General features: G+C 60.7%; 1 protein-coding gene across 13 annotated transcripts in view; it reads left to right on the forward strand.

Annotated features, from left to right (window-relative positions):
- The window catches only part of BIN1 (bridging integrator 1), a 58,195-nt gene extending 34,423 nt beyond the window's left edge, over positions 1 to 23,772 (forward strand). For 3 of the 13 annotated variants that reach the window (XM_087435022.1, XM_087435023.1, XM_087435024.1), the window contains exons 3-17: positions 524 to 578; positions 818 to 912; positions 1,414 to 1,509; positions 2,608 to 2,715; positions 3,509 to 3,601; positions 7,457 to 7,542; positions 7,746 to 7,821; positions 9,183 to 9,265; positions 12,499 to 12,646; positions 14,312 to 14,440; positions 19,431 to 19,538; positions 20,449 to 20,538; positions 20,778 to 20,888; positions 21,184 to 21,285; positions 23,125 to 23,772. In XM_087435022.1, the coding sequence (XP_087291148.1) occupies positions 524 to 578; positions 818 to 912; positions 1,414 to 1,509; positions 2,608 to 2,715; positions 3,509 to 3,601; positions 7,457 to 7,542; positions 7,746 to 7,821; positions 9,183 to 9,265; positions 12,499 to 12,646; positions 14,312 to 14,440; positions 19,431 to 19,538; positions 20,449 to 20,538; positions 20,778 to 20,888; positions 21,184 to 21,285; positions 23,125 to 23,232 (1,488 nt within the window). In that variant the 3' untranslated portion in view covers positions 23,233 to 23,772. Of the gene's footprint in view, positions 1 to 523; positions 579 to 817; positions 913 to 1,413; positions 1,510 to 2,607; positions 2,716 to 3,508; positions 3,602 to 7,456; positions 7,543 to 7,745; positions 7,822 to 9,182; positions 9,266 to 12,498; positions 12,647 to 14,311; positions 14,441 to 17,781; positions 17,890 to 18,392; positions 18,417 to 19,430; positions 19,539 to 20,448; positions 20,539 to 20,777; positions 20,889 to 21,183; positions 21,286 to 23,124 lie in introns of all 13 variants that reach the window. The other 10 variants (XM_004423919.3, XM_087435026.1, XM_004423917.3 and 7 more) reach the window with 9 other exon arrangements.
- Positions 23,773 to 24,207: the final 435 nt, after the last annotated feature.

A 24,207-nucleotide genomic window follows, 5' to 3' on the forward strand; every position in this document is an offset into this window, starting at 1 on the left:
GTCGCTGCACCTCCCGGCCACGTTCCTGTGCTCGTTGGCCACTTGGTCCACGGTTGTCTGAGGGCAGGCCTGTCGCATGCCACTCTCGTCTTTCATGTGTGCTGTCGCGTGTGTCACTCAGCCGTGCCCCGTGTGTCCTGTCTGGGGCCGAGTGGTCTCTGCCTTCCTTACAGGGCTGAGAATAGTGCCTGGAAGAGACAAGTGCTGACCGACTCGGGATGAATGTCCCCTCAGGCACGGGGCTCCCGAGGCAGGGACGGTGCCGAGAACACAGTGATGCTCAGTGCGTTGGTGGCCAGAGGCAATGGCTGCTGTGCTCTGATTCATGCTTCATGTCAGGCCGTGGCCCGGGGGCTTTTAGACATCTCGTGTTTTCTAGTCCTCTCAACGCCCCGGTGAGGACAGCTGGTCTGTGGCGTTGTCAGGAGCAGCCTGCATTTGTCCATGTGGGAGTGCAGGAAGGACAGGGTCAGGTACAGCGTGCCCCCAGGCCCTCACTTTGTTCTCGTCTCTCTCTTTGCAGACCGAGGGCACTCGGCTGCAGAAGGATCTTCGGACCTACCTGGCCTCGGTCAAAGGTGAGGGGCAGCTGGGGCTCCTGGCTGGGCCGAGCTGTATGGGATGCAGTGAGGGGCCTTCCCCATGTGCAGCTGATGGGTGCAAAACTGGGAAGGGGTGGCAGTGTCTGGGGTGGGGGGGCAAGGGCTGTCAGTGGAGGCCCACATACCTCCTGGGCCTTTGGGGGTGGGGGCAAGGGTCCCCCCGCATCCCGGGCCCCCCATGACCCTGGCTGCAATGTGACCCTTCTGCCCCACAGCCATGCATGAGGCCTCCAAGAAGCTGAACGAGTGTCTGCAGGAGGTGTACGAGCCCGACTGGCCTGGCAGGGACGACGCGAACAAGATCGCCGAGGTGAGCGTGGCGCAGGGGGCCTCGGCCCTGCTCGAAGGGTCCTGCTGGCCTCAGCTGCTGGCCTGTCCCACTCCATCTCGCCCTCTGGCATAAGCCTTTCCTGTTGGGACACTCACATGCTGCGTGTCCTTGGGCAAGTGGCCTCCCGTCTCTGAGGGTCATTTTTCTCCTCTGACGTGCCCTCACACTGAGGTGGGTTGTCGTGAGGTAGTGGACTGTGGCTATTCCTCATCTCTGTGTCGTGTCTCATGACTCGGTCAGCCTCCCTCCCTGACCCCACCAGCCTTGGGCTGATCTGATCCTCACTGTCACCCTGTGAGAGGCCATAGGACAAGAGTTGTTACCCCCCATTTTACAGATGAGGAAACCGAGGTTCTGAGAAGCCACTGAGCTGTGAAATGATGGGGCTTGGGCTGACCCCCAGGGCTTGGGAGGCGATAGCTGAGGGCTGGGGGTGGCCCAGCCCCCTGGTGGTACGCTCACGTGCTCTTCCTCCTTTAGAACAATGACCTGCTCTGGATGGATTTCCACCAGAAGCTGGTGGACCAGGCGCTGCTCACCATGGACACGTACCTGGGCCAGTTCCCTGACATCAAGGTGAGAGGCGCTCTTTGTAGGTCTGCCCGGCTCTGATCAGCAGCCTGGGGAAGGAACTGCAGAGGGAGAGAGGAAGTGGTGGGGGTGCAGCCCAGGGCTGGCTCAGCACTGCGGTGACTCTGCCCTGAAGGCAGCATCCCCTCGCCTGGCAGTTTCTCTCTCCAGGGCTGCTCCTCTGAGGCAGCCCCTCACTCCCTGACTCCCCAGACCTGGGCCTCTCGGAGCTAGGAGCCCTGTACTTTCAGGTCCCTGGGCTACGGAAGGAGACCCCATGGTGTGTGTATGTGTGTGTGGCTGTGTCACTATGGAGAGACCATAGGATTGTATAAGGTGTATTAAGGGGATATAAGGCCTGGGCGTGTGTGCCTAAAGGTGACCTGTGTTAGGCTGTGTGTGCTTGGAAGGGAATGTGTGTATAGTTGTGTGTGTCACCTCTTATCTGGGTGTATTTGTATGATTGTGTATGTTGAAAAAGCCAGCTGCCTCTGCTGGGCTCAGGTACGTGTTAAGATTTTGTCACCGTGCCAGGGTCTCCACTGAGGTGAATGGGACCCTGGGTGCTTCGGCCGTGGAAGCAGAGGTGTCGAGCCCAGGTGGTGACTGTCGTACAGGACCTGATCCCCGGGAGAGGGGGTCATGCTCCATGCTGGCCCACTCAGCCCCCCAGTGCAGATGCCTCAGGCTCCCAAAGGTGCTTTATTGGAAGAAGGGAGGCTGACAGTGGTGGCCCACGAGATGTCTTTAAGGAGCTGAGGGCCAGGCCAGGAAAGAGGCTCATCCCCTGCAGTATTGGCTGGCGGGTACTGACACATGGGTTAATATTGCAAGGAGACGGTTTGACCTCTGTATAGGAAAGGACCACAGAGGACATGGACTACCTTGAAGGGGTGAGCTCTTTGCCACCGGAAGTGTTCAGGCAGCCGTGTCTCAAGCATGCACTAGGTGGACTCGTTGAGCCTGGGGTCTACTGTCCTGGGCCCTCCTGCTGCATCCAGGTCCCTGTGCCCACACCCCAGTTTCTCTGGGCCCAGCCTGAGTCAGCATCTCAGCGTGGTTGCCAGGCCCTGTTCAGCCCCTCCTCCTCCGTCTGTCCCCCAGTCACGCATCGCCAAGCGAGGGCGGAAGCTGGTGGACTACGACAGTGCCCGGCACCATTTCGAGTCCCTCCAAACCGCCAAAAAGAAGGATGAAGTGAAAATTGCCAAGGTAAGGTCTTGTGGGCGGCTTCGGGAGAGTCTTCAGGGAGATGCGGCAGGGACCCCGGGAGGAGCCTTCCTCTGTGCTGCACTCACTGCGCCTATGCACCCTGGTTCTCACTGCTCCCCTGGCCGGCAGGAATCAACCCCCTTACAGATGGCTTTACAGCTGTGACTAGTCCCAGGTCACAGGGCTGGGGAGGCGGTGGTGCTGGGCCCAGGGCGGAGGAGTGAAAGGATGCCTGGTGAGGGCCCACTTCCGGCCCATCCTGTGGTGCCTGCCCTGGCCCCTGGCTCCTCTGGCCCGTTCTGAGGCCACTTTCCAGAATGAGAGCAGGCCTGGCTTGGCTTCACTGGAATGGCCCCGCCCAGCCTGGCGTGCTCTGAGTGGAATTCTGTCACGGGATCCGATGTGACCCTGTCTCAGCTGGAACAAGCCGGGGGCACAGGGCTTGGGCTGGCCACACTTTCCACATGGCCGGGGACCGAGGGTGGGTCCCCTACGCTGGAGCAGGACCACGCTTGCTGAGTCCCTCTGCCCCTGCTAACGATTCTCACATTTTGCTTTGTAGCTGGAGTTTACCCCCATCTCTGCCCCCACTTGGGGCTTCCCTTCATTCTTTTGGCTTCAGGGGGTTTTCCCCTGCTGTGGGGGCTGGCCCCTGGAGGGGTGGCCAGCCTGTCTGTCACTGCGTTGGGGATGTTTGGACTTGGTGTTTAATATCTGTGCCTCTGTTTCTCTCTCCCCTCTCCGTCCTGTTTCTCCTCTCTCCTTCACCTTGACCTCCCCTCCCCACCCCCAGCCTGTCTCGCTGCTTGAGAAAGCCGCCCCCCAGTGGTGCCAAGGCAAACTGCAGGCTCATCTCGTAGCTCAAACTAACCTGCTCCGAAATCAGGTGACACTGGCTTCTAACCTTGCACGTGCTGGCGCCTTCTGGTCGGTTGTCCTGTCCTTGGCGCTGGGCGCCTGTCTGCCCAGCTGCCCTGTGCCTGGGTGGGGGAGGGCTCAGCCCCTTTCCTGGGTTGGGAGGCAGAGCTGTTTCAGGTGCCTCTGCTGGGAGACCTGAGGTCAAATGTACGAGGCAGAGAGGGGCTGGGGCACTGGTGGACCTAGGATGGGCCCAGGTCTGTTGCTCAGCACCCGGGTCTCTGGTCGTCCTGTGACTCTCTGAAATCCTAGCCTCCAGGAACCCAGGAAAGCCTCGGAGCCGTTTGTCCTCTGTGAGGGCTCCTGCCGGGAGGGGCGTGATGTCACTAGGGCTCCCGACCTGGCATGCATTGTCCTTCAAGCCTCATAAGAACTGGGAGGTTATCCTGAATTTACTGAGGAGACAAACTGGCCCACAGAGGCACAATCTCCTGCCCGGGCTCCCAGAGCAGCCCAGTGGCTGAGTGGGGTCTCACCTGACTCAGGCCCTGGGTCATCATCCTAGCTCCCTGGCCTGGGGCTCCATGTAGGTCGTCATGCCACAGCTGGCCAGACTCTTGGGGACACCTGGGACCTGTGGTCCCCTGGAGGGGACACTGGGAGGGCTTATCAATCTGGCGGGGATGCTGAGACCTGGGGCCTAGAGGGTTGGCTCTTTGGGAGTTTCTTGGAGGGCAGACAGTTCATACCACAGTGGTCCTGGAGGGCTTCCTGGAGGAGGCTCTTTGTACAAAATTCCTGAGTGATCCTGCTACCCTGGCAATACTTCACTCTTCTCAGCCACCTGCCCTCAGAATGGGCCAGGTCCTGGGTGAGCACAGTGTGGCCAGGGACTGCTGGATGCAGCGCTGGGAGAGATGGCCTTGTGGTTTTCTCGCCGGTGAAACTGACGTGACTCCAGCACCCCTTCGTGATTCCAAGGTGGGGCAGGTGACAGAGGCCTGACCCAGGAGGTTGGGTTTCCCCTGGGCAGCTGCTCCGTTTTCTCTGGACCACCTTCTGATGTCATCATCTTCAACCCACATATGTTAAATGCCTGTGATGTGGAGAGCTCTGGGCTCAGCATGGGCTCGTGGCCTAATTTCTTACCTGACCTGCTGCCTGATTTCTTTTAGGCCAAAGCTGTGGGCTGACTTTGGAGGCACTGAGCTGCTGACAGTCTCACACTGCAGTCAGGGTGACCCTGGAGGGTCTGGGGGAGACGACCTAGGGAGTCTTCAGGGGGCCCGCATCCTCCTCTGCGCAGGAGGTGGAGGCGTGAGGGGCTGGAGTGGCCTGTCCTGCCTGTAGAGTTCAGGACTTCTGGCTGAGGGGGAATGGGCTCACTAACCCAGAGGCAGGGTTTCTGCATAATTTTTCTGAAACGGGTTTGGCAAGAGGCCAGTGAACATTTTTGTTGGGTGGGAGAAGCCCCCCGGAGACTGTGGGGCCTGGGGTGGTGCCTGTGGCTGCTCTTGGGCTCCGAGGATGGGTGTGGTGGGGAGTCCTGCTGGGAGGCCCCCCACCCCCACCCCCCAGGGGAGTGGCAGGGGAGGCTGAGGCCTATGACCTCATCTTTGGATGCTGGGCTGCAGATGTAAGGCCTTTCAGCTGAGTTGGCTTTCCCACTTGGATTCAGTTTTTATTGGAGCATATCCTCCTTCTGTCCCCACCCTGCGCATGCCTGGGTGGGAGCTGGGGAGCCTTCGGAGTTCCCATGGGCAGCTGGCTGGCTGTGAGCTGGGGCACTTGGGGTCCCGGGGCCGCCCTGCCGGCTGACTTGCCTTTGGGGAGACAGTGAAACCTCGTGAGGCTGTGCTCTCTCGAGCTGACCAGTTCCAGGTGTTCCCTGGGCTAGTTCTGAGCTGCTCTCCACACTTGTCACAGTCTCCTCAAACCTGCCTGCAGGACCCTGGTGCCCTGCTGCATGGTGAGTGGGTCATTTTGGGTCTGTGCTCCATGTCCGTCAGCATGGAGCAGAGCCACGGGGCTGCAAGGCCTCCCCCACAGTGATAGCTCTCCTCCCGCTCCCTGCTACCCCGAGTGCTTCTGAAAGAGCCAGAATATGAGGAATGTGACCCAAAGGGAATAAAAGACTCAGGCCCTGACTTCCAGGAACCCTATTCTTTGCAGCTTCGCTGGGATGTGTGAACAGAGCTTGGCACACAGCAATGAGCTGCTGTGCCATCGTTACCGTCATTGTCATGATTGTTCATTTGGGGAGTAGGGACCCCCGTGGTGGGGTGGCGGCTGAATCCTCATGGAGAGGTGGTCTCTGTGGGTACAGGAGCTGGGGTGGTCCAGGTGGGTTCCTGAGGGACATGGGACTTGACCCAGACTCTGCCGTTGAGTGGGAGGGAGGTGTGTATGAGTGTGAGGCGTGCGAGGCTGGTCGTGTGGGAGTCACTCACTTGTGGGTTCTACAAACCGTCGTTAGCAGCCCCCGCCCAGGCACTGGGATGCTCAGAGGAGGAGGGCAGGGATGGCCTGGCTGTGGCCTAGAGGGCGCGCCAGGTCTGGGCCATTCCAGGAGCAGCCCACATGCGTGTTTAGGGAGACATTTTTTTTTTCTATTCTACCTTTAATTTTTAAATTAGATTTTAAAAAGTTAGGCAAGGAGCTCATGCTCACTCTAGCAAGTTCCAACAACCTGGAGGTAATTGTATAGTCAGGAGCGATGGTGGCCCGTCTCTCCTCTAGTCCCACCCCCAAGTCACCACAGCTTGGCCTGGGGGGCGCAGTGGGGTAGGGGCTGACTTGGGCTCATCCTGGTGCCTGGAACTGGATGGGACAGCTGGGTGGGCTGGGGGAAATCGTGTGCTTTGTGGCAGTTTGGCGTTCAGGCCAGTTGGCTGCCTTTGCCAGAAGGCCTGAGAACGTGAGGCTTCTGGTGGGAAGTTTTCTGCTGGGCGCGGCCCACCACGTTCCAGGGCTGTGACTCAGACCCTGAATCCAAGTCACCTCCTTGCATCACTGTTTCCAGAACGAGCTAGCCCCTTCTCTGGCCGGGGCCTGTGACTCACACTACCCTTGCCTTGCCCTCCCTCCGCCTTCAGAGAGGGGCATCTGCTGCTCCCCAAATTCTTCTGCTCTGTGATGGGGCCTTAGCGCCACCGCCTGGTGGGCCTGAGCAGGCCTGGAGGGCGCAGGGCCCGCGCTGGGGAAGGCATGAAGGCCTTTGGAGGGGGCAAAGGCACCTTGCCCAGCAGCCCATCTCCCTCCTCCCCAGGCCCTTCCCTCTTGGGGGGACAGGGCACAGAGTGGGGGTGGGGGCTGGGGGTGGTGCAAGGAAAGCCTCTCCCAGGGAAGTGAAATGCAGGCTGGTGGCTGAGGCTGAATAGGAGCCACCTTGAGAAAGGGGCTCAGGAATACTCAGGAGAGACAGCAAGGCCCAGAGAGCCGGGCAGCAGGCTGACACTTAGCCTGAGAGGGGTTCACGTGTGAGTGGGCAGGGCCCCCACCTGGCTGGTTCTAGGTCTGCCTTTGACCCCTTCCGGTGCCCCAGCCCCCTGGGCCCCTTGTCTCTTGCCTTCTTGTTGTGCCCTGTTCACCCCTCGCCTCCCTTGTGGCCCACCTGGGCCAGATAGGGGGGTCTCCCTCTTGCCATGGCTGCTCTGCCTGCCCTGTTCCCGGAGTAGCCCCTGCGGGCCTGGCCGCAGGGGCTCTAGGGGCTGCTTGAGAGGTCTTCCCCTGGCATCCACATCCAGTTCAGTCTCCGCCTTCCCCAGAGCCCTGGTCCCAGGGAGGGAGGTTGGGTGGCACAGGTCTTGGGGGTGGGCCTGGCCTGGCCTGGGCTGGCTGGGGGAGAGGCTCAGCAGAGGGGAATGACTGTCCTGCCCCGCAGGCTGAGGAGGAGCTCATCAAAGCCCAGAAGGTGTTTGAGGAGATGAATGTGGATCTGCAGGAGGAGCTGCCGTCCCTGTGGAACAGGTGAGGGCCAGAAGGGGGCAGGGCTGAGCCTCGACCTCCCTCTCCAGGCGGCATGACTGTGTCACGCGTGTCTGTCCTCAGGCCCCATGCCCTCAGGTCTGTGTCTCTGGTGAGGGCAGAGGTGTATTGGCTGTGTGGCTCTCCTGGGCTGCCCGCCCTGACCTGTGTGTTCACCTTGCCCTTCTCCTTCCCTCCCCCTACAGCCGTGTAGGTTTCTATGTCAACACGTTTCAGAGCATTGCGGGCCTGGAGGAGAACTTCCACAAGGAGATGAGTAAGGTAGGCCCTGCTTACCTGTGGGCCTCAGGGCCTCCGCCGTGCTCCACCCTGCCGAGGGCCAGGGTCAGAGGCATGGAGGGGGGCAGGCCTAGCTCCCTCTTCCCTGCTGGGGTTTGGCACACACCAGTGACCCTCTGGGCCCTGGGGAGGAGCTGCCTAGCCCCTACCCTCAAGGAACAGAGTCTGGGCCCACTGGGAGCTGCTAGGTGTGTTGGGGAGGCTGTGAGAGGGGCCCATGGGCCTAGTCCCGGCCCCCTCCCTGCTCCCAAACCTATTCTCCTTGCCTGGGCAGAGCCAGCCCACCTCAAATAGTAAAAGTGTTCTCAGGCAGCCTTGGCCAAGGGAGCTCAGTGTCGGAAAATGGTGGCGGTTTCCCAATTTGTAGGCAAATAATAAATAAATTGCTAGAATTTTCTCAAGTTTTAATTTTTTCCCATGTTTCCTAAGACATTGAAACAAGTCTGCATTATCTACCAGAACCTGGTATAACAAGGGATCTGATTAGCTTAAATTCCTCTGTTGTGTTTTTTTCATTTTAATTTAACTGGCAGTTAAACTGTAAAGCTGAGTTAGAGAAACCCAGTGTTGGCAGCCCCCTCCCTCTGGGCAGTGGGTGGGTCTGATTCTGTCTCTTGGGCCCAGAGGAATGAAGTGATAGTGGTGGATTCCAGGCCCAGGGCAGGAAGAGGAAAAGCCAACTCAGGCCTCTCCTGAGTCAGTACCGTCAGTACTGCGTTTTAGGCTTTCCTTTTTCTTCCTACTTTTTCTTCTTTCCTTCAGATGTTTGAGGCAACTTCAGAAAAATTTAAGAAACAAACAGAAGGAGGTATTTTGGGGAAGGAAACATTTAAGTAAAATGGGAGGAAAATTCAGCTCTGAGCTTCCTGGTGGTCAAAGCAAAGAGTGAAATAGTCTCAGTAATGAGAATCACTATGTGCATAGGATAAACCTCATCTCTTGCCTGCTTTTGATGAAATCTCTGGCCTGAAAGCATCTTGGCAAATGACTTTAATGATAAGGATCAACAGTTAGTTAGCAAAAAAATTAAAAAAAAAATTTGAAAACAGTACAAGCTCTCTGTGGCATTTTAGGAAATACCTACAAGTAGAAAGAAAAGATGGTCCCCGGAAACGGTAATTGTTAGCAGTGCAGCCCACTTCCTCCTCCGTTTCTCCTCTTGGTTTTTCTGGGTTTGGAGTGCCGGTTGCCAGCTCCCACTGATGGGGAAAGAAGAGCTTGTTCCTGGTAGGGGCAGGGGTGCAGGGGAGGAGCTGCGGCACGGGGAGGAGCAGGGATGTTACTGGGGAGAATGGGGCTGTTTGGTGCCCCCCCCCCCCACCTGCTTGCTATCCTCTCTGCAGCTCAACCAGAACCTCAACGACGTGCTGGTCAGCCTGGAGAAACAGCACGGGAGCAACACCTTCACGGTGAAGGCCCAGCCCAGGTATGTGGCGCCCACTGCCCTCCAGCCTGGGTGTGGGGAGGTGTGGTCAGGGGTGGGCGCCTGGTGTTCGCTGACTCATGCAAGGTCGGGCCAGGCTTGTCCTCCTGGTCCCCCTGGGATGGGCCTCTCTGGCTGGCCTCCCTGTGCTCAGGGGAGGAGGGGAGGGCATCTGTTCAGCAGGAGCAGTCAGGGTGCCTGCTCAGCTTTGGTGGTAGTGGGGCGGGGAGCAAATGATTCACAGGGGTGGAGGCTTCTGGAAAGTGAGCCATCCTTTCAGAGCAGAGAGGTAGTGCCACCTTTTCCCTCTCCTGCTCCTGGGAAGCCCAAGGCCCTGGAAGGCAGCATTCTGCACTCTGCAAAGCCGGCCTTGTTCCTGTCCTCCGTCTGGCCTGTTGGGGGGGCCTCCTGCTTCGAGGAGATCCCTGTTTCCTGAGGGGAAGCCGTGAGGGAGGAGGGGAAGTGCCCTGCCCTCTGGCTGTGGCTCATGGGAAGCAATAGCCAGTCGGGGTTCCCCCTCCTTTGCGGCGTGCAGCCTTGCACAGTGTGGAGAGCGCCCGTGAAGCCGCTTTCCTCGTCTGTAAGGCGGGGTGATTCGATCTGCTTCTCGGGGCACTTGGGGTACTGCCTAGGACTGAGAAGATATTCAGTGAATGTTACTGCTCCTCTTCGCCCCTGAAAATATGTGATGAGAGAGGGGCCCTGAGGGCAAGAGCACCGCGGTGGGGGGTAGGGCGGAGGGATAAAGGCCAGGAGGCGGTTCCCAGGTCCCTGCAGGGAGAAATGCCCCCCGCCTCGCGCTGCACCTGCCTGGCCTGGAGGGAAGGGTGGGGAGTCCGGGATGGATGAGGAGGGTGGTGAGTGGTGACCGTCCTGGGCCTGGACTGTGGACCAGGCTTCCTGCGATGAGGGGCAGGTCTGAGGGGAGAGGCAGGGAAGTGGAGCCTCGTGAGCCTCCTTTACACCATAGTGGCCCATTGTGCGGCCTGGTTGCCTCCTCTCCCAGGGTCCCACACTGGCCACCTGACCCCTACTCCTTCCTGGTACTCCAAGCCCTGGGCTCTCCTGGGCTGGACCACAGGCAGGGCGGCTGCTGGCCAGCCTCCTGCAGCTCCCAGGCTGTTTCAGAGCAGCTCCCTCTTCTGCTCGTTTTGCCAGCACCACCCCAGGGCACCTGACAGCATGCCAGGCCAGCAGGGTCCCCGGATGGAAGGATGCGGCTGAGGGCAGGCTCAGGCCCTCTTCGTGGCCTCGGGTGGTGGGGGAGGCCTTGCCCGTTTGCTGTCCTCTCAGCAGAGGGCTTGCTGATGAGGGAAGGGAACAGGCCAGCCACGAGTCTGGCATTTCCCCCAAATGAAGGGCTCCGCGTCCCGTCCGTCCCCACAGAAAGAAAACTAAACTGTTCTCGCGGCTGCGCAGAAAGAAGAACAGGTACTGCAGTGCGTGCTGCGTCGGGGGCCTGGGAGCCAGCGCGGGCCCCGCCCCGTGCATGCGCCTAGCCCTCGCTCCTCCGAGGGCGCCACTAACCCCTAACCTGCCTTCCTGTGTGCCGTGCTGCGGCAGGGCGGGGGGCGGAGGGTGGCCCGGCTGCGCAGTGTGGTGTGCGGGTTGGGCAGCACGGGGGGGGGGCGGCGGGCGGACAGCCGAGCTTAGGTCAGCACGGGCCTCTCTGCACCACCGTGTCCAACGGGCTGCGGCCGGAGCGGGAGCATCGACAGGTGGGGAATGTTGCCAGGGAGGCCTGGGGAGCTCAGGGAAACAGATACTGCAGCACCGTGGGAGTTTTTAAAAACTACGTGTGTGTGCATACTGTTATGTATGCAGTCAAGCACCGCATAACGACGCTTCAGTCGGTGGTGGACCGCGAGTGTGACGCAGGTCCCATAAGATTGGTACCACACAGCCTGGGTGTCTACAGGCTCTACCATTATGGTTTGTGTAAGTGCACCCTGTGATGTTTGCACGACGACGCCTGTCTCTGAACATATCTCCGTCGTTAAGTGACGCGTGACTGTATTCTTTAAGGAAGCAAATACATTCCCGGAAAACACATTCAGTAAAGAGGAGAAGATACTAGCCATGTCTCTCACACATCTGTCCCATCGTGTAGACCCCCCCACCCAGGTGACGTGGTCACTGGTTTCTTTTGTTTCCTTCTAGACCTGCCCTGTCACCACAGTACCCCTCACCTCTTGTAGCTGTCAAGCACTTGCAATGTGGCCGGTGTGACTGAGGAGCTGAATTTTTGATTTCCTTTAAGAATAAATTGAACAGCACCTGTGGCTAGTGTCGAGTCTTGGTCGGCACCTGGCCTAGTGTTTCTTTATGCAGGTGCAAATACAGGTCTTTACTTTCTGCCCCGTTTGTACCCACGTGGCGGGTTATGCATACATTTGCCCTTGTTTTCAGTTCTGTGCAGTCTGGCCTGGAGACCTCACCCTCTCATGCGTGCCTGCCGCTCCCCTGCCCTGAAGGCGGCCTTTAGTCACCCTCCTGCCCATGGCCTCTGGGTGGTCTCCCATGCTTTCCACAGAAGGGCCTGTGGCAGCATAGGTGCAGAGACAGTGGCAGCGTGGTGTGGACAGGCAGTGGGGGCCTGCGGGGTGGGGTGGGGCTGTGGTTGACCTGGTGTGAGTGGGTGGACAGGCAGGCGGACAGCCCGGAGGCCTTTGGGGTCCAGCTGAGCGCTGGGGCCGACCCTGGGCACAGGGGCTGCTGCGTGACGTGTGGGAGGAGACTCACTTTGCTTCTAGGATGTTTGGCTTTCTGGTGCTGTGGCGCTCGGCCCCTCAGCAGGAGGCCGGGGGAGCCCGACCGAGGCCTTTGGGGCGGCTCCCCTGGGGACCGCAGGCCTCCAGCTCAGAGTTCCACCTTGAGCTGTCCCTATCTCCAAAGCAGGCCCCCGCTGTGGTCTCATGCCGCCTCCCTTCATTTCCACCCATTCTCATGCACAGATACATGTGGTTTCACACGTGGACGCACGAGGACACACACTCATGCACACGTGGCCATCCCATTTTCACAGTGGATCTGTGTGGACACATCTACACCTGCAGTTTCACACACTGATCTACGTGGACACGCTCATACACATGTGCACACACTTTCACACATGGATCCTGGGGCATCTGCACGTGCACACACCCAGTCACACACACACCTGTGTATGTGCACATTCCCTCTCCTATGCCATGAGCTCCCTCCATTGGGCTCCCTCTTCTGTCTTGCCTCCACAGTGACAACGCCCCTGCAAAAGGGAACAAGAGCCCTTCGCCTCCGCCAGATGGCTCCCCTGCTGCCACCCCTGAGATTAGAGTCAACCATGAGCCCGAGCCGGCCAGCGTGGCAACACCCGGGGCTGCCCTCCCCAAGTCCCCGTCTCAGGTAGGCACCACGTCCCAGTGGCCTGTTTCCTCCCGCCCTTCTTCCTCCTGCTTTGCTTCCCAGTCCTCCGTCCTCTGCCTGGGCCTGGTCCTCGGTCTCCCTTGTGCCTGCCTGGCCCAGGGTCACTTTAGCGGCCTCGGCCTCCTGTGGGGGCATCTGTGACTGTGCATCCCTCTTCCCCACCGCAGTGCCCTCCCTGGCCTCTCTCCTTGGCCTTTCGGGCTACTTGGCTGTCTCCGTCTTCCTTTCCTCCTGAGACACAGGCTCTGGGGCCCTCAGCCCAGAGCATCTCGAGTCCGCAGAGACAACTGTCTTTGTCTCTTCCTTGCTTTCTCTCTTGCATGGAGCCATGCAGGACGTTTATTTTTTTGTTGTTTTTCTTTGTGTGTGTGAGGAAGATCAGCCCTGAGCTAACATCCGATGCCGATCCTCCTCTTTTTGCTGAGGAAGACTGGCCCTGGGCTAACATCTGTGCCCATCTTCCTCCACTTTATATGGGACGCCACCACAGCATGGCCTGACAAGCAGTGCGTCAGTGCGCGCCCGGGATCCGAACCTGCGAACTCCGGGCCACTGAAGTGGAGCACGTGCACTTAACCACTGCGCCACGGGGCCGGCCCGCATGCAGGACATTTAAAGGGACAGCAGGAGAAAGGGCTCAGTGAGGAGAGTGTGAGGTGGCCAAGGGGCACAGGCTCTGAGCTTCTGGACGGCCCCCTCCTGGAGAAGCCTGGCTCCGTGCCCCCCCAGGTTTCTCCAGGTGTCTGCAGCGTCCCCGGGAGCTGGAAAGGGCGGGAGGAGGACGGCGTCCACTGTGCAGCCCTGTCGGCCCTCTTAGTCTTTCCCTAGCGTTGGCTTCTGGCAGGGGCTCTGTTGGTTTTAGGCCATCACCTGGTCGACAGCTGATTAGGATAACGACGTTAGGAGCAGTGACGAGAGCCCACACGCGCATAGCGCTGACTCTGGGCCTGACTGTGCCCGCGCTGTCCGCGTTTTCATTCCTTGAATCCTGACGACCACCCTGAGGCAGGTGCTGTCATGTCCAGCCCACAAGTGAGGGAACCCAGGCTTGGGGGCTTGCATGACTTGCCTGAGGTCCCCCCCATGTGGGCAGGTCCTCTCCTGGCTCCATGCCAGCCTCCACAGGTGATGGTCTCCACAGGTGACAGCAGAGGCTGAGCGGGGGGCCCCTCCAGCGGGAGGAGGAGAGAGGGGTCTGGGCGAAGGCGAGCAGGGGCTGGAGGGCAGACTGGTTGCCTGGGCTGTTTCTCAGCGACCGTTTCTCTCTCCAGCCTTCTCACCCAGGTGGTGGGAGCGGCCCTGGGTGGCCTGGGCAGGCCACTTCCTTCTTTTTTCCTTCTTTTCTGCTCTCTTCTCTCTTTCTCTCTTGTTCCGCTCCTCTCCCCTCCCCTCCCCTTTCTTCCTTCTCTTTGCACAGTGTTCCTGGACCTCCTGCCTCACTCTCCCCCTCAGGGGGCCGTGGGGTCCTGGCCTCTGTGTCTTGGGGAGCAGTGACTCTTCTTGGTTTGTCTTTCTCAGTTGTCTGGGTGGGACCGTGGCCTGGGTGTGACTAACCATGGCTTTGTCTCTGTCTGTCTGCCCCACCCCGCCCCACGCTCCACTGTGCCTCCCCATGTGGCCCCCTCACCCGCTGCCGACCCACAGCTCCGGAAAGGCCCACCAGTCCCTCCGCCTCCCAAACACACCCCGTCCAAGGAGGTCAAGCAGGAACAGATCCTCAGCCTGTTTGACGACACGTTTGTCCCTGAGATCAGCGTGACCACCCCCTCCCAGGTCAGCCGCGGCCACCGCGGCCCAGGTCTCTCCCCTCCTCTTGCTTCCTCGGGGGGTGCATGGCCTTCCCTCTTCATCCCATGCTCTGGGCCTCTGCCTCAAGAGCCAGGAATCTGGCTGGAGAGATTGACCCTGAGCCTCCGTCTCGCTCACCCATCCATCCATCCCTCCATCATCTTTCATCCATCTCTGAGCATGTACTGTGGCCAGACTCAGGCACACAGGTGAACGGTCTTAGTGGAGACGGTCAGCTCAGCAATGGCCTTGCGGTTCCATTGATGCTATGGCCGAAAGGGGCAGTGAACATGGAGGACCTGGGCAAGCCAGGAAGGCTTCTTGGAGCAGGTGGCTACGAGCAGACACAGTGCTTTAGCCAGAGACAGCGGCTTGTGCATAGGCCAGGAGGGGTGAGAGAGGGCCTTTGGGACTTCTGAGAGTTCAGTGTGTCGGGAGAGTGCCACCGTGGGAGGCAGGGAGAGCAGGTGGCAGGGGCACAGCTGGGAAGGCTCGGGAATGTCTGGCCAAGGCAGCTCGACCAGCTCCCAGAGCTGCTGGCAGCCTGTGGAGGTGGAGTGGTGGCTGGGCTGCAAAGCAGAGCTGCTGCTTGTAAATGCCCTAAGAGGCATGTAATGCCCGTCACAGATGGACAGAAGCAGGGCCGAGCAGGGAAAGTGACCATGGTGGCCCTGGAGCGGGCTGCACACTGTCAGATCAGCTCTCAGGGGCCACTGTGTGCTAAATGCTCTGAGCCTGGTCTCTAGGCCTCACAGCCAGGGCCCTTTCCACGTGGGGCCTCACCTTTTGTGCGGGCTGGCTCATCCCAGGTGGGCCCGAGTTGGAGCGCACCATGGGGTCTCTGGGCTCTGCTTTCCGCAGGCTCCTTTGCACAAGCCTAGAGGCCTGGAGGTGAGGGCAGGGCCAGAGGGGGTGAGCGTGGAGGGAGAGGCCGCTGGGAACTGAGGACAGGGGTCTCTGCTAAGGGGGCCTAGGGGTGAGTGGGCTTCAAGCCCCCAGGGGAGGACTTTGGGTTAGAACTAGAAACTTTCAGTACAGGCACTAGGTGGGCGATGATGGGGAGCCCTGGCTCAGGGCCGGAGGCGTGGGAGCCCCTCTCTGTAGAAGGTGGCGGAGGCTGGCTGCAGTGCTCCTGGAGCGGGGGGAGACCTCCAGGGCAGCTTGCTGCTGGGATGCTCTCCAGCTCTTGAGGGTGCACAAGGGAGACGGGGTGACCAAGAGCTAGTCAACACTGAGCAGGGGGAGGTGCCAGCAACTTACCTACACGACCTTGTTGGGTTTTCAGCCACCCTCTGGGAGGGGGTTGTCCCCAGTGAACAGGGGAGGAACCTGTGGGCCTGACTTGCTGCCAGACTGCCCGCACTGAGTGTCCTTCCACGCTCATCGCATGCCTCCCCTGCTGCCTCTTCCATCCACTCAGGGAACCGGGTCTCTGCCTGGGGCCGGGGCGGGAGTGTACACTGTGGGTGCTGTTGCGTGGGGCCGGGGGGGGGTACACTGTGGGTGCTGTTGCCTGGGGCCGGGGCGGGAGTGTACACCGTGGGTGCTGTTGCCCGGGGCCGGGGTGGGAGTGTACACCGTGGGTGCTGTTGCCCGGAGCCGGGGCGGGTTGGTCCCCGGCCACGATGCTGTGCTAACAGGGCTGCTCTGCTGGGCTGTGGTGAGTAGCCTGTGTCCTGTGCCGAAGGACAGTCCCTGTCCTGCGTGATGGGGAGGCTGGCCTGCTGGGAGGTGGGGCAGGGAGGACGTGGTCTGCCCTTTGGCCTGGTGATCCTGTCCCGTTGGATTATGATGGGGCAGCTGTCTGGACTTGGCTAACTTCTGAGAAGGGGTGCGTTGTGGGGCTCCTTGGAGGAGAGAAATGCTCCAGGTGGGAGGGCACCTGGAGGCCATGCACTCATGTGTCCTGAGCACTCAGTCCCTTAGAGACGGCTCGATTATGGGGACGGAGCAGTGACCTCCCTCCCCCAGGCTCATCAGACAGGGCTCTACCTAAAGGAAAGTCAGGGGCTGGGGGTGAGCCTGGGGCAGGGGCTTGGGGACTGGGGCCCCCTGTCCAGGAAGTGGGTCTGCTTGCCCTGGGCTCTCTGACCTCTGTATTTGGTCCAGCGTGGATGCCTTGTCCCCTGAGCTGCCAGACAGCTGGCGCCAAGCATTCTCAGGACTGAGGGTCTTGGGTCTCTCCCGACAGGGCGCAGCTCAGCTGTGAAGGCCTCTCTGGGGAGCCCCTCCCTGCACTCCCAGGTCTCGGCTCCTTCTTGATGGAGGGCCTCGGGTGGAGGCAGGCTGCAGGCACTCGCTGTCAGTGCTGGGCGCCCATCAGGGCGGACAGAGACGGGAAGCTGGGCTCACCTGGGCTTGTGGGGTTGCGGCCCTCCCAGCACTGCATGAGGGTGGGGGACGAGGCCCCGGGGCCGAGCCAGCTCTCCTCTAGGACCTGGGCAGTCCTCCATGGCCTCCACAGGGAAACCCCACGTTCAAGATGGAGGCAGCAGTTGAGCAAGCCCCTCATAGTAGGGCAGCGTGTCCCCTGGGCACTGTGCTGACCCTGCCCCCCGGCCTGCTTGCGGGCAGCCCTGGGAAAGACCCTTTTTTCTCCTGATTGCCTGGCCCAGCTTACGGTGGGGCCAGCTTCTCACAGCGTGAACGCCCCACCCCCCCCACCAGTCTCCTGGGGCCATGCCTGCTACGTGCACATTCCTGGGCTGCACCCAGACCCCTGAATGGGGATCTCTGCGGGTGGCTGGGAGCAGGATCTGCAGTTTGAACACAGGCCCCCCAGGCGTTGAGGATGCCCACGTGTAAGACTGGGCCTCTAGGCAATGTGTGCTGCCTCAGCCCTGTCCTTGCTCCCTGGAGCTGGCTGGTGGGTAGGTGTCACCACAGAGTGACCTGTTTGTATGGGGTGATAAGGGGAGGCCTGTGCCTGTCCTGGAGGCCCTCCAGGTGAGGGGGACCAAACGTGGTCTTGTCCAGCACATCTGTGGCCTGTGCTGCTTCTGCAGAGGGGTGAGGCCGGGGGAGCTGTGGGCCCAGAGAGCCGGGAAGAGGCACGGGCCCAGGGAGGCCTCTGTCAGCCTGCAGAACGAGGCAGACGAGAGTTGGGGGCTTGGCGTTGGGCGGGCGGTTGGCTGTGGCCGATGTCTGAGGTGGCCTCCAGGTATCGTCCTTGTGTGTGTGAGCTTGTGCCAGGGTCTGTGGCGTGGGCAGTGCTCCTTTGTGTGTGAGGTGGACATGTCCATGAGCGTGAGCACCTGCTGTGTGTACCCGCATCGGCTGTCCCTGCCTGTCACTAACTGCCTTCCTCCTCTGCCGCTGCTGCCAAGTTTGAGGCCCCGGGGCCTTTCTCGGAGCAGGCCAGTCTGCTGGACCTGGACTTTGACCCTCTCCCACCTGTGGCAAGCCCCATGAAGGTGCCCACGCCCTCTGGTCAGGTTGGTCTGAGCCCACCACTGCCCACCGGCCCAGCGGCCTCCAGGGCACCAGGCCCTGGGCTTGTGTCTGCCCACTGGCCATGCAGGCCTGTGTAGGTCCAGGCCTTTGGGAGTCCTGGGGTCACCAGGCTCTCCTCCCACTCACGCCCTGGCCCCTGGCTCTTATCGCCTCCTCTGGTCCTGACTGTGGGAAGGCAAGAGAGCAGTGGGAGGACCCTGAGGAGGGGGCCAGCTGAACACTTGCCTGGCAGGTGACAGTCCGTCTCAGCACCCTGCCCCTCTCCTGGCAGCACCGTGTTTGGGTGCTCCCTGGCCTGGGGTCTCAGCCCCCTAAGCCGTGTCCAGGACTGGGCCTCTGCAGACCTCAGAGCCCAGCTGCATGCCTGCTGGGCTCGAGGGCCCTGGGGCGGGTGTGGGGTGGGGCTCACTGGGGAATGCTTGCCCACCCCCCCGTCTCTAACCTCTGTGCTGACTCTGTCCTTCTCCCCCTCTGCTGCGCTCAGCCAATTCCGTGGGACCTCTGGGAGGTAAGCCGTGTTTGCTCTGTGCCCACCCCCGCGGGGAGCCGCTCTGCTGTGTGTGCCGGGCCCACCCCGGCGTGTCCTGCACCTTGATGGTTCTCAGGTGCACGCACACACACAGGACGCTGGCTGCAGCTGCCTTGTCTCCAGCTGTTCTGCTGCTTCCCCTTCTGTGGACACACCATGCCCTCAGCCAGGCCCCGGGGAAAGGGGCTCCTGGGTTTAGCCTGAGAAGAGGGTCCTCTGTGGTTGGGCCCAGTTATCAGGGCCTGCAAGTGGCCTAGACAGTGACCAGCTGTCATCCAGGATGGAAAGAGTGTCCTCATGCTGGGCCGAGGCCTGTGGGGCAGGAGGGCCTTGGAGTGGAGGGGCCTTGCCCTGGAGGAGCTTTCTGTCAGCAGAGGCCCCACGGGCAGTGGCATCGGGGGCCTGGTGGGACAAAGGAGAGAGGGAGGGATGACAGGAGAGGCAGCAAAGGCAGGGTGAGGCCAGGTGCCTGTATGTGAGCAGGGCCTGCCTGGCAGGTGTCGTCATCACCTGGTGGCCTGGACACAGGCTCGGGGGGCATGGGACTTGCCCAGTGACTGGTGACAGAGCTCCTGCAGGAGTATGGGGCGCTGGTGTGAAGGTGGCAGCAGCCCAGGCTCCTGGGAGCTCAGACAAGAAAGTTCCACGATAGTCCTTCACTCTGGAGGAGGCCAGAGAAGGCGGGTGCGAGCGAGCAGAGCCATTCTGACAAGGGAACTTCAGTGGGTGCTGAGCCGAGGGTGGCACCTTCTCACCTGCCCATCCCCTTGGCAGTGGTAGGAGTGAAGAGACGGGAGTGGGCGTCTCCTCAGGGGTCTGCGTCTGCCCCTGCTGGGCTCTGGCCAGGCTGCCTGCCGCAGGCACCCCCACCTTCCCCTTTGCCAACGCTAGGTGGCTCATGACTGTCTTCTCTTGTTTCGTGCCCCTGTCCAACACCTTCTCCTCCCTGGTCTCCTCCCTCCCGCCCTGTTCTCCCTGGTGGCCCCTCACTAGCCCACAGAGAATCCAGCTGGCAGCCTGCCTTCCAGGGAGCCCAGTGCTGCCGAGGGCACCTTTGCTGTGGCCTGGCCCAGCCCGACGGCCGAGCCAAGGCCTGTCCAAGTAAGTGCCCACCTGCCAGCCCCTCATCAGTCCCCAGTCTCTGGGGGTGTAGCATGGAGGAAGAGCCCAGAGGAGGGGGCACAGGATGGACAAGGCCACCATGGGCCTGAGGGTGAGGCCAGGGCCATGAACCAGGAGGCCCTAGGACTGGGCTTGTCACTCGTGCTGGGGTTGGCTGGGGTCATATCAGCCCCTCTTCCACCTGCCAGCCCCACCCCAGCCCCCCCGTAGTGGGAGGGAGGAGCATTTAGAGCACCTACTGGTTTATGGCAAGCACTTTCCAGAATTTTCTCCTTTAATCTTCACCCTAACCTACACATCTTCCCCCTGTACAAATGAGGAAACGGGGGCTAGGAAGGTTGAGTGATTGCTCCCTGAGCTCGGAAGTGGCCGAGTTTCAGTGTTGGCCCAGGTCAGCCTGACCGTGGCTGCAGCGTGCACTTTGTCTTGCCCCCACCATCGATCGTGCCCGGCACTGCTGTTCCCTCCTCCGGGAGTAGGCCTCCAGGGCTGGGATGGGCGCATGCTGCTCCCCCAGCACAGGGTGTCTGCTGGCTCAGCAGACCCCTGCCAACCCGTAAGGGGCGCGCTGGGCCAGGTGGGTGGGAAGAAGTTGAGGCTTGGCCAGGTCTTGGGCTTAGAGGGCAGGGCCTGTGAGGGAGGGTCGAAGTGGCACCCAGAGGCCTGTGCTGGGCTTCTCAGCGGCACGTCACTCAGCGATCTTGTGCCTGCTAGCACTTTCTTCCAGCTGCTTCCCGAGCCCGGGACCTGCCTTTCCTCCAGGGGCTCCCTGACCTGTGCAGAGGCACCGGCCAGCTCTTGCCACTCGGGATGCTGCCCTCTGTGACCCCTTTCCCTGTCCTGGTTGTGGTGTGCGAACTGTGACTCCATGCTGGCATTTATATTGCAGCCATCAGAGGCCACGGAGGTGGCGGGTGGGACCCAACCTGCGGCTGGAGCCCAGGAGCCTGGGGAGACGGCGGCAAGTGAAGCAGCTTCCGTAAGATGACAGGGACCAAGGCCCTGTCTTTTCCTCCCTGCTGTCTGTCCGTCTGTCCCCCCGCCCGCGGCTCCCAGCCCTGTGTCTAGCCTGCGCTCCTGGCTCTGTGCTGGTCCCAGTCGTGGTTCCTGTTGAGGAACCTGGAGGCAGGCTGGTCTGGTGTGGCCCTCCCTTCCCTGTCCCCATGGCCCGCCTTCTTGGGCCCACCGCCCCCAGGCTGACCTGTGCTCCCTCCCCAGAGCTCTCTGCCTGCCGTCGTGGTGGAGACCTTCTCTGCAACTGTGAACGGCACTGTGGAGGGTGGCAGCACGGCGGGGCGCTTGGACCTGCCCCCGGGCTTCATGTTCAAGGTGAGCCCAGGCTAGCTGACCCTCCAGCCTCTGACTGCCGCTGTCCCACAGTGCCCTGGGGGTGGGGCACCCCTTTCACAGATGAGGACCCTGAGCCATGTGGTTGGCCCCAAGTTGGCCTGCCCCTAATACCCCTGCTGTCCAGTTGGCGAGGTGGCGCCTGAGCCCTGGTCCCACTGCTGTCACGGGGTCCTGGTCGCCATGTTGACACATTACCCCAGAGCCACCATAAGGCCAGCAGGAGGGACCCACAGCCTTTGAGGGAAGGGTGTCCAGCTCTCCCCAACCCCTGCAGGTGCAGGCCCAGCATGACTACACGGCCACCGACACAGACGAGCTGCAGCTCAAAGCTGGTGATGTGGTGCTGGTGATCCCCTTCCAGAACCCCGAGGAGCAGGTGAGGCCCGGGTTCTAGGCTGGGCCAGCTGTGGCGGGGAGCGGCCAGCAGGGGGCAGCAGAGCCCCGCAGCCGAGACCAGCGGCCTCTCCCCGTCCCTCCTCCCTTTCTCTGTAATCCCTTTTTCTCTTCCCTTGCCTCTCTGGTCTCTCTCCCTTTCCTTCGGCCCGTCTCCTGTCGTCACATGTCCCCTACTGTTGGGCTCTCCTGCCTGTCTCTCTCTCAGTCTCTCACTCTCTTTCTTCCTGGAGCTCTGTCTGCTCTCCTTCTCCCTCCCTCCTTTCCTCCTGCGCTGTCTGCCTTTCTCTCATCCAAGTTTCTTTCTTCCCTTCTCCCTTCCCTGTCCCCCAGGTCCCCTCCAAGGACAGGATCCCTGGCTGCCCCTCCATGAACCCTCCGCCAAGGGGCCTGCTCTGCAGCTCACATTGGGCTTACGTGGGCCCTGCGTGCCGCCCTGTCCAGGCTGGCCCTGCCCCTGTCCACACAGGGACAGCGTGTGGCCTCTGGCAGGACCCTGAATGCTCCTAGCCGTGTCCCCAGCTGTTTCTCACTCCAGATGCTTTCCAGACCCTTCTCCTGCTGTAGCTTCTCCTTGGTGGTTAATGTCCTCAGAGTGGGCTTCCGCTGGGCCTGGGGCTGGCGCCGAGTGAGGCAGAACTGCCCTCCTAGGTTTGGACAGCTGCTTCACGCACGTAGGCGCGCCCCCTCAGCAGGAGCCTCACTGTGGGTGTCGAGTGAGCGTTTGTGGGGTGTCAGTGGGGTGGGAGTGCCCATGCTGATGCCTAGGTAACACCCACAGTGCATGGGAGTCCTGGCTGGGACCAGGTGTTCAGAGAGCCCACTTACCCTTCAACAGGCCCATGTGGTTTAATTGTTGGAGTGGCTGAGGCTAGGTTTGGGAGGAGGCTAGCCTGGGTTGGGGGGTCTTGGGCTGGGACTTGAGGGCACCAGGTACTTCCTGGGGCCACAGTGGGCTGGGAGGTGTGAGTAACAGGATTTCCTGGCTCTGGTGCTGATTCAGCCAATCCACTGATCTCCCTGGTGGGCCAGCCCTGGGTTGGGTGGGATTTTCAGAAGCAGAATCCTGGCCCCTGGCCCACGATGGGAGTCATCTGGGGTGGGAGGAAGTGGCTCAGATAGGACATACGTAGGGTCTATGACAAGGCAGGTAGTGATGCAGAATGAAATAACGAAGACCCAGATGGGTCCCAGGCATAGCCCAGCTGTGGGGGCAGCGATGTCCACTGCAGGCTCAGGGGTCAGGGTCTGGGCCTGGGAGGTTGTCAGGGGTCAGGCAGATGATCCCTGTGGGGGTCAGTGTTAGAGCAAAGGCCAAGTTCAAGTTGGAGGGCTTGGTGGGGCAGCTTCAGGTCACTCGAGAAGCTTTTGACTGGTCAGTGCTCACCAAAATTTTCTGGAATTGTTTGTAGAAGTCTGGAAGGACAGCGGATGTCCTCTTCAGTCATATGTCCCCTGTAGGCATCAGACGGGGGGAAACTCCTTGGCCTGGGATTGAGGAAGCTGTTTAGACACATTCAGACCAGTGCAGCAGTCAGGCTGCCTTTCCAGAGGGAGGAGGATTCACCAAATGACAGAGCTCAATCCACCTGCTGATGGACAGCACGGCTCCTGGGGTGGGCTGGTTCGAGTGTCAGGAGTAGCAGGGAGTGCTGCCTGGAGGAGGCGTTCTTCAAGGCAGGCGTGACAGTCTAGAGGAAACGAACAGGCGGAAGGAGAGGACATCCTCCCAGCAGATCCCAAGCGAGATGCACACTCTGTAGAGTTCACATGCCCTCTTTCCCCCGTCCCTGTGCGACCTGGGTGCTCCGCTTCCCCTCAGGATGAAGGCTGGCTCATGGGCGTGAAGGAGAGCGACTGGAACCAGCACAAGGAGCTGGAGAAATGCCGGGGCGTCTTCCCCGAGAACTTCACCGAGCGAGTCCAGTGAGGGCAGTGGCTGCTGCAGCACTCTGGGCGTGTGAAGAACACTTTTTCCCGAAAAATGTGTGTTTTTGTTTTTTCTGTTTTTGTTTTTAAACTTTTAAAAAGCAAAGGGAAATTAAGAGGAGAGACCTAAGCCGAGAGGTGTTCTCCCAAAGGTTAGGTTGTTTTCCAAAGAGCCTGGTTTCGGCAAGTGCGGTGGAATCACCAAGCTGCTGTGTCCCCTAGTTGAGTTCCCGGCCGCCCCTGCCCGTGCCTGCTGGGCGTCCACCGCCGCTTGTGTGCCCGGCCGCAGGGCGGGGCCTGGGGCCGCTGAGCCACCACGCTTGCCTGAAGCTTCGGCCGTGCTGCCGGGGCAAGGGTCCTCTTTTCCTGGCAGCTGCTGTGGGTGGGGTCCCGTCTCCCCAGAGACCTCGGGGTCCAGACACCAGCCTTGCCTGGCCCTGCCCCGCAGACCGTCTGTGTGCTGTTTGAAAATAAATCTTAGTGTTCAAAACAAAATGAAACAAAAACTGATGACACTCAGAAAATGTGTCTTCGTTTATTTTTTCTCCCTCCATTTCTGTCTGCAGTGCAACGGAACTGTGATTATCTGTGGCCTTTCTACCAAGACACTCCACCCCCCAGGTCCTTGTCCAGGCGGGGGCTGCTGGGCAACAGGCTCCATTCTTGGCAGTCCTCTGCCAGCTGCTCGGCCACCACTTCCTTTTGGGTTCGCCTGGGCCCAGCCCCGACCACGGGCTTCAGCCCCTGGCCCCTGGTGTTTTTACTGGTGGTTGGTTAGGATGCAGGTGATGGGGGCCGGTGATGGGAAGGGAAGACAAGGGGCTTGAAGAACCAGCTCAGTGCCAAGACATCCACTGGGTGACTGCCTAAGTGATATTATTTAATACATGGGAGAACTCAGGGATCAGATACCAGGACTCCACAGATGAGGAAACTGAGGCCCCAGCAGGTTCGGTGGTGTGCTGGTGAGTGGTGG

Source organism: Ceratotherium simum, chromosome 9 (assembly GCF_057802395.1).
Source record: "Ceratotherium simum simum isolate JZ-2026a chromosome 9, ASM5780239v1, whole genome shotgun sequence".
NCBI classification, from domain to species: domain Eukaryota; kingdom Metazoa; phylum Chordata; class Mammalia; order Perissodactyla; family Rhinocerotidae; genus Ceratotherium; species Ceratotherium simum.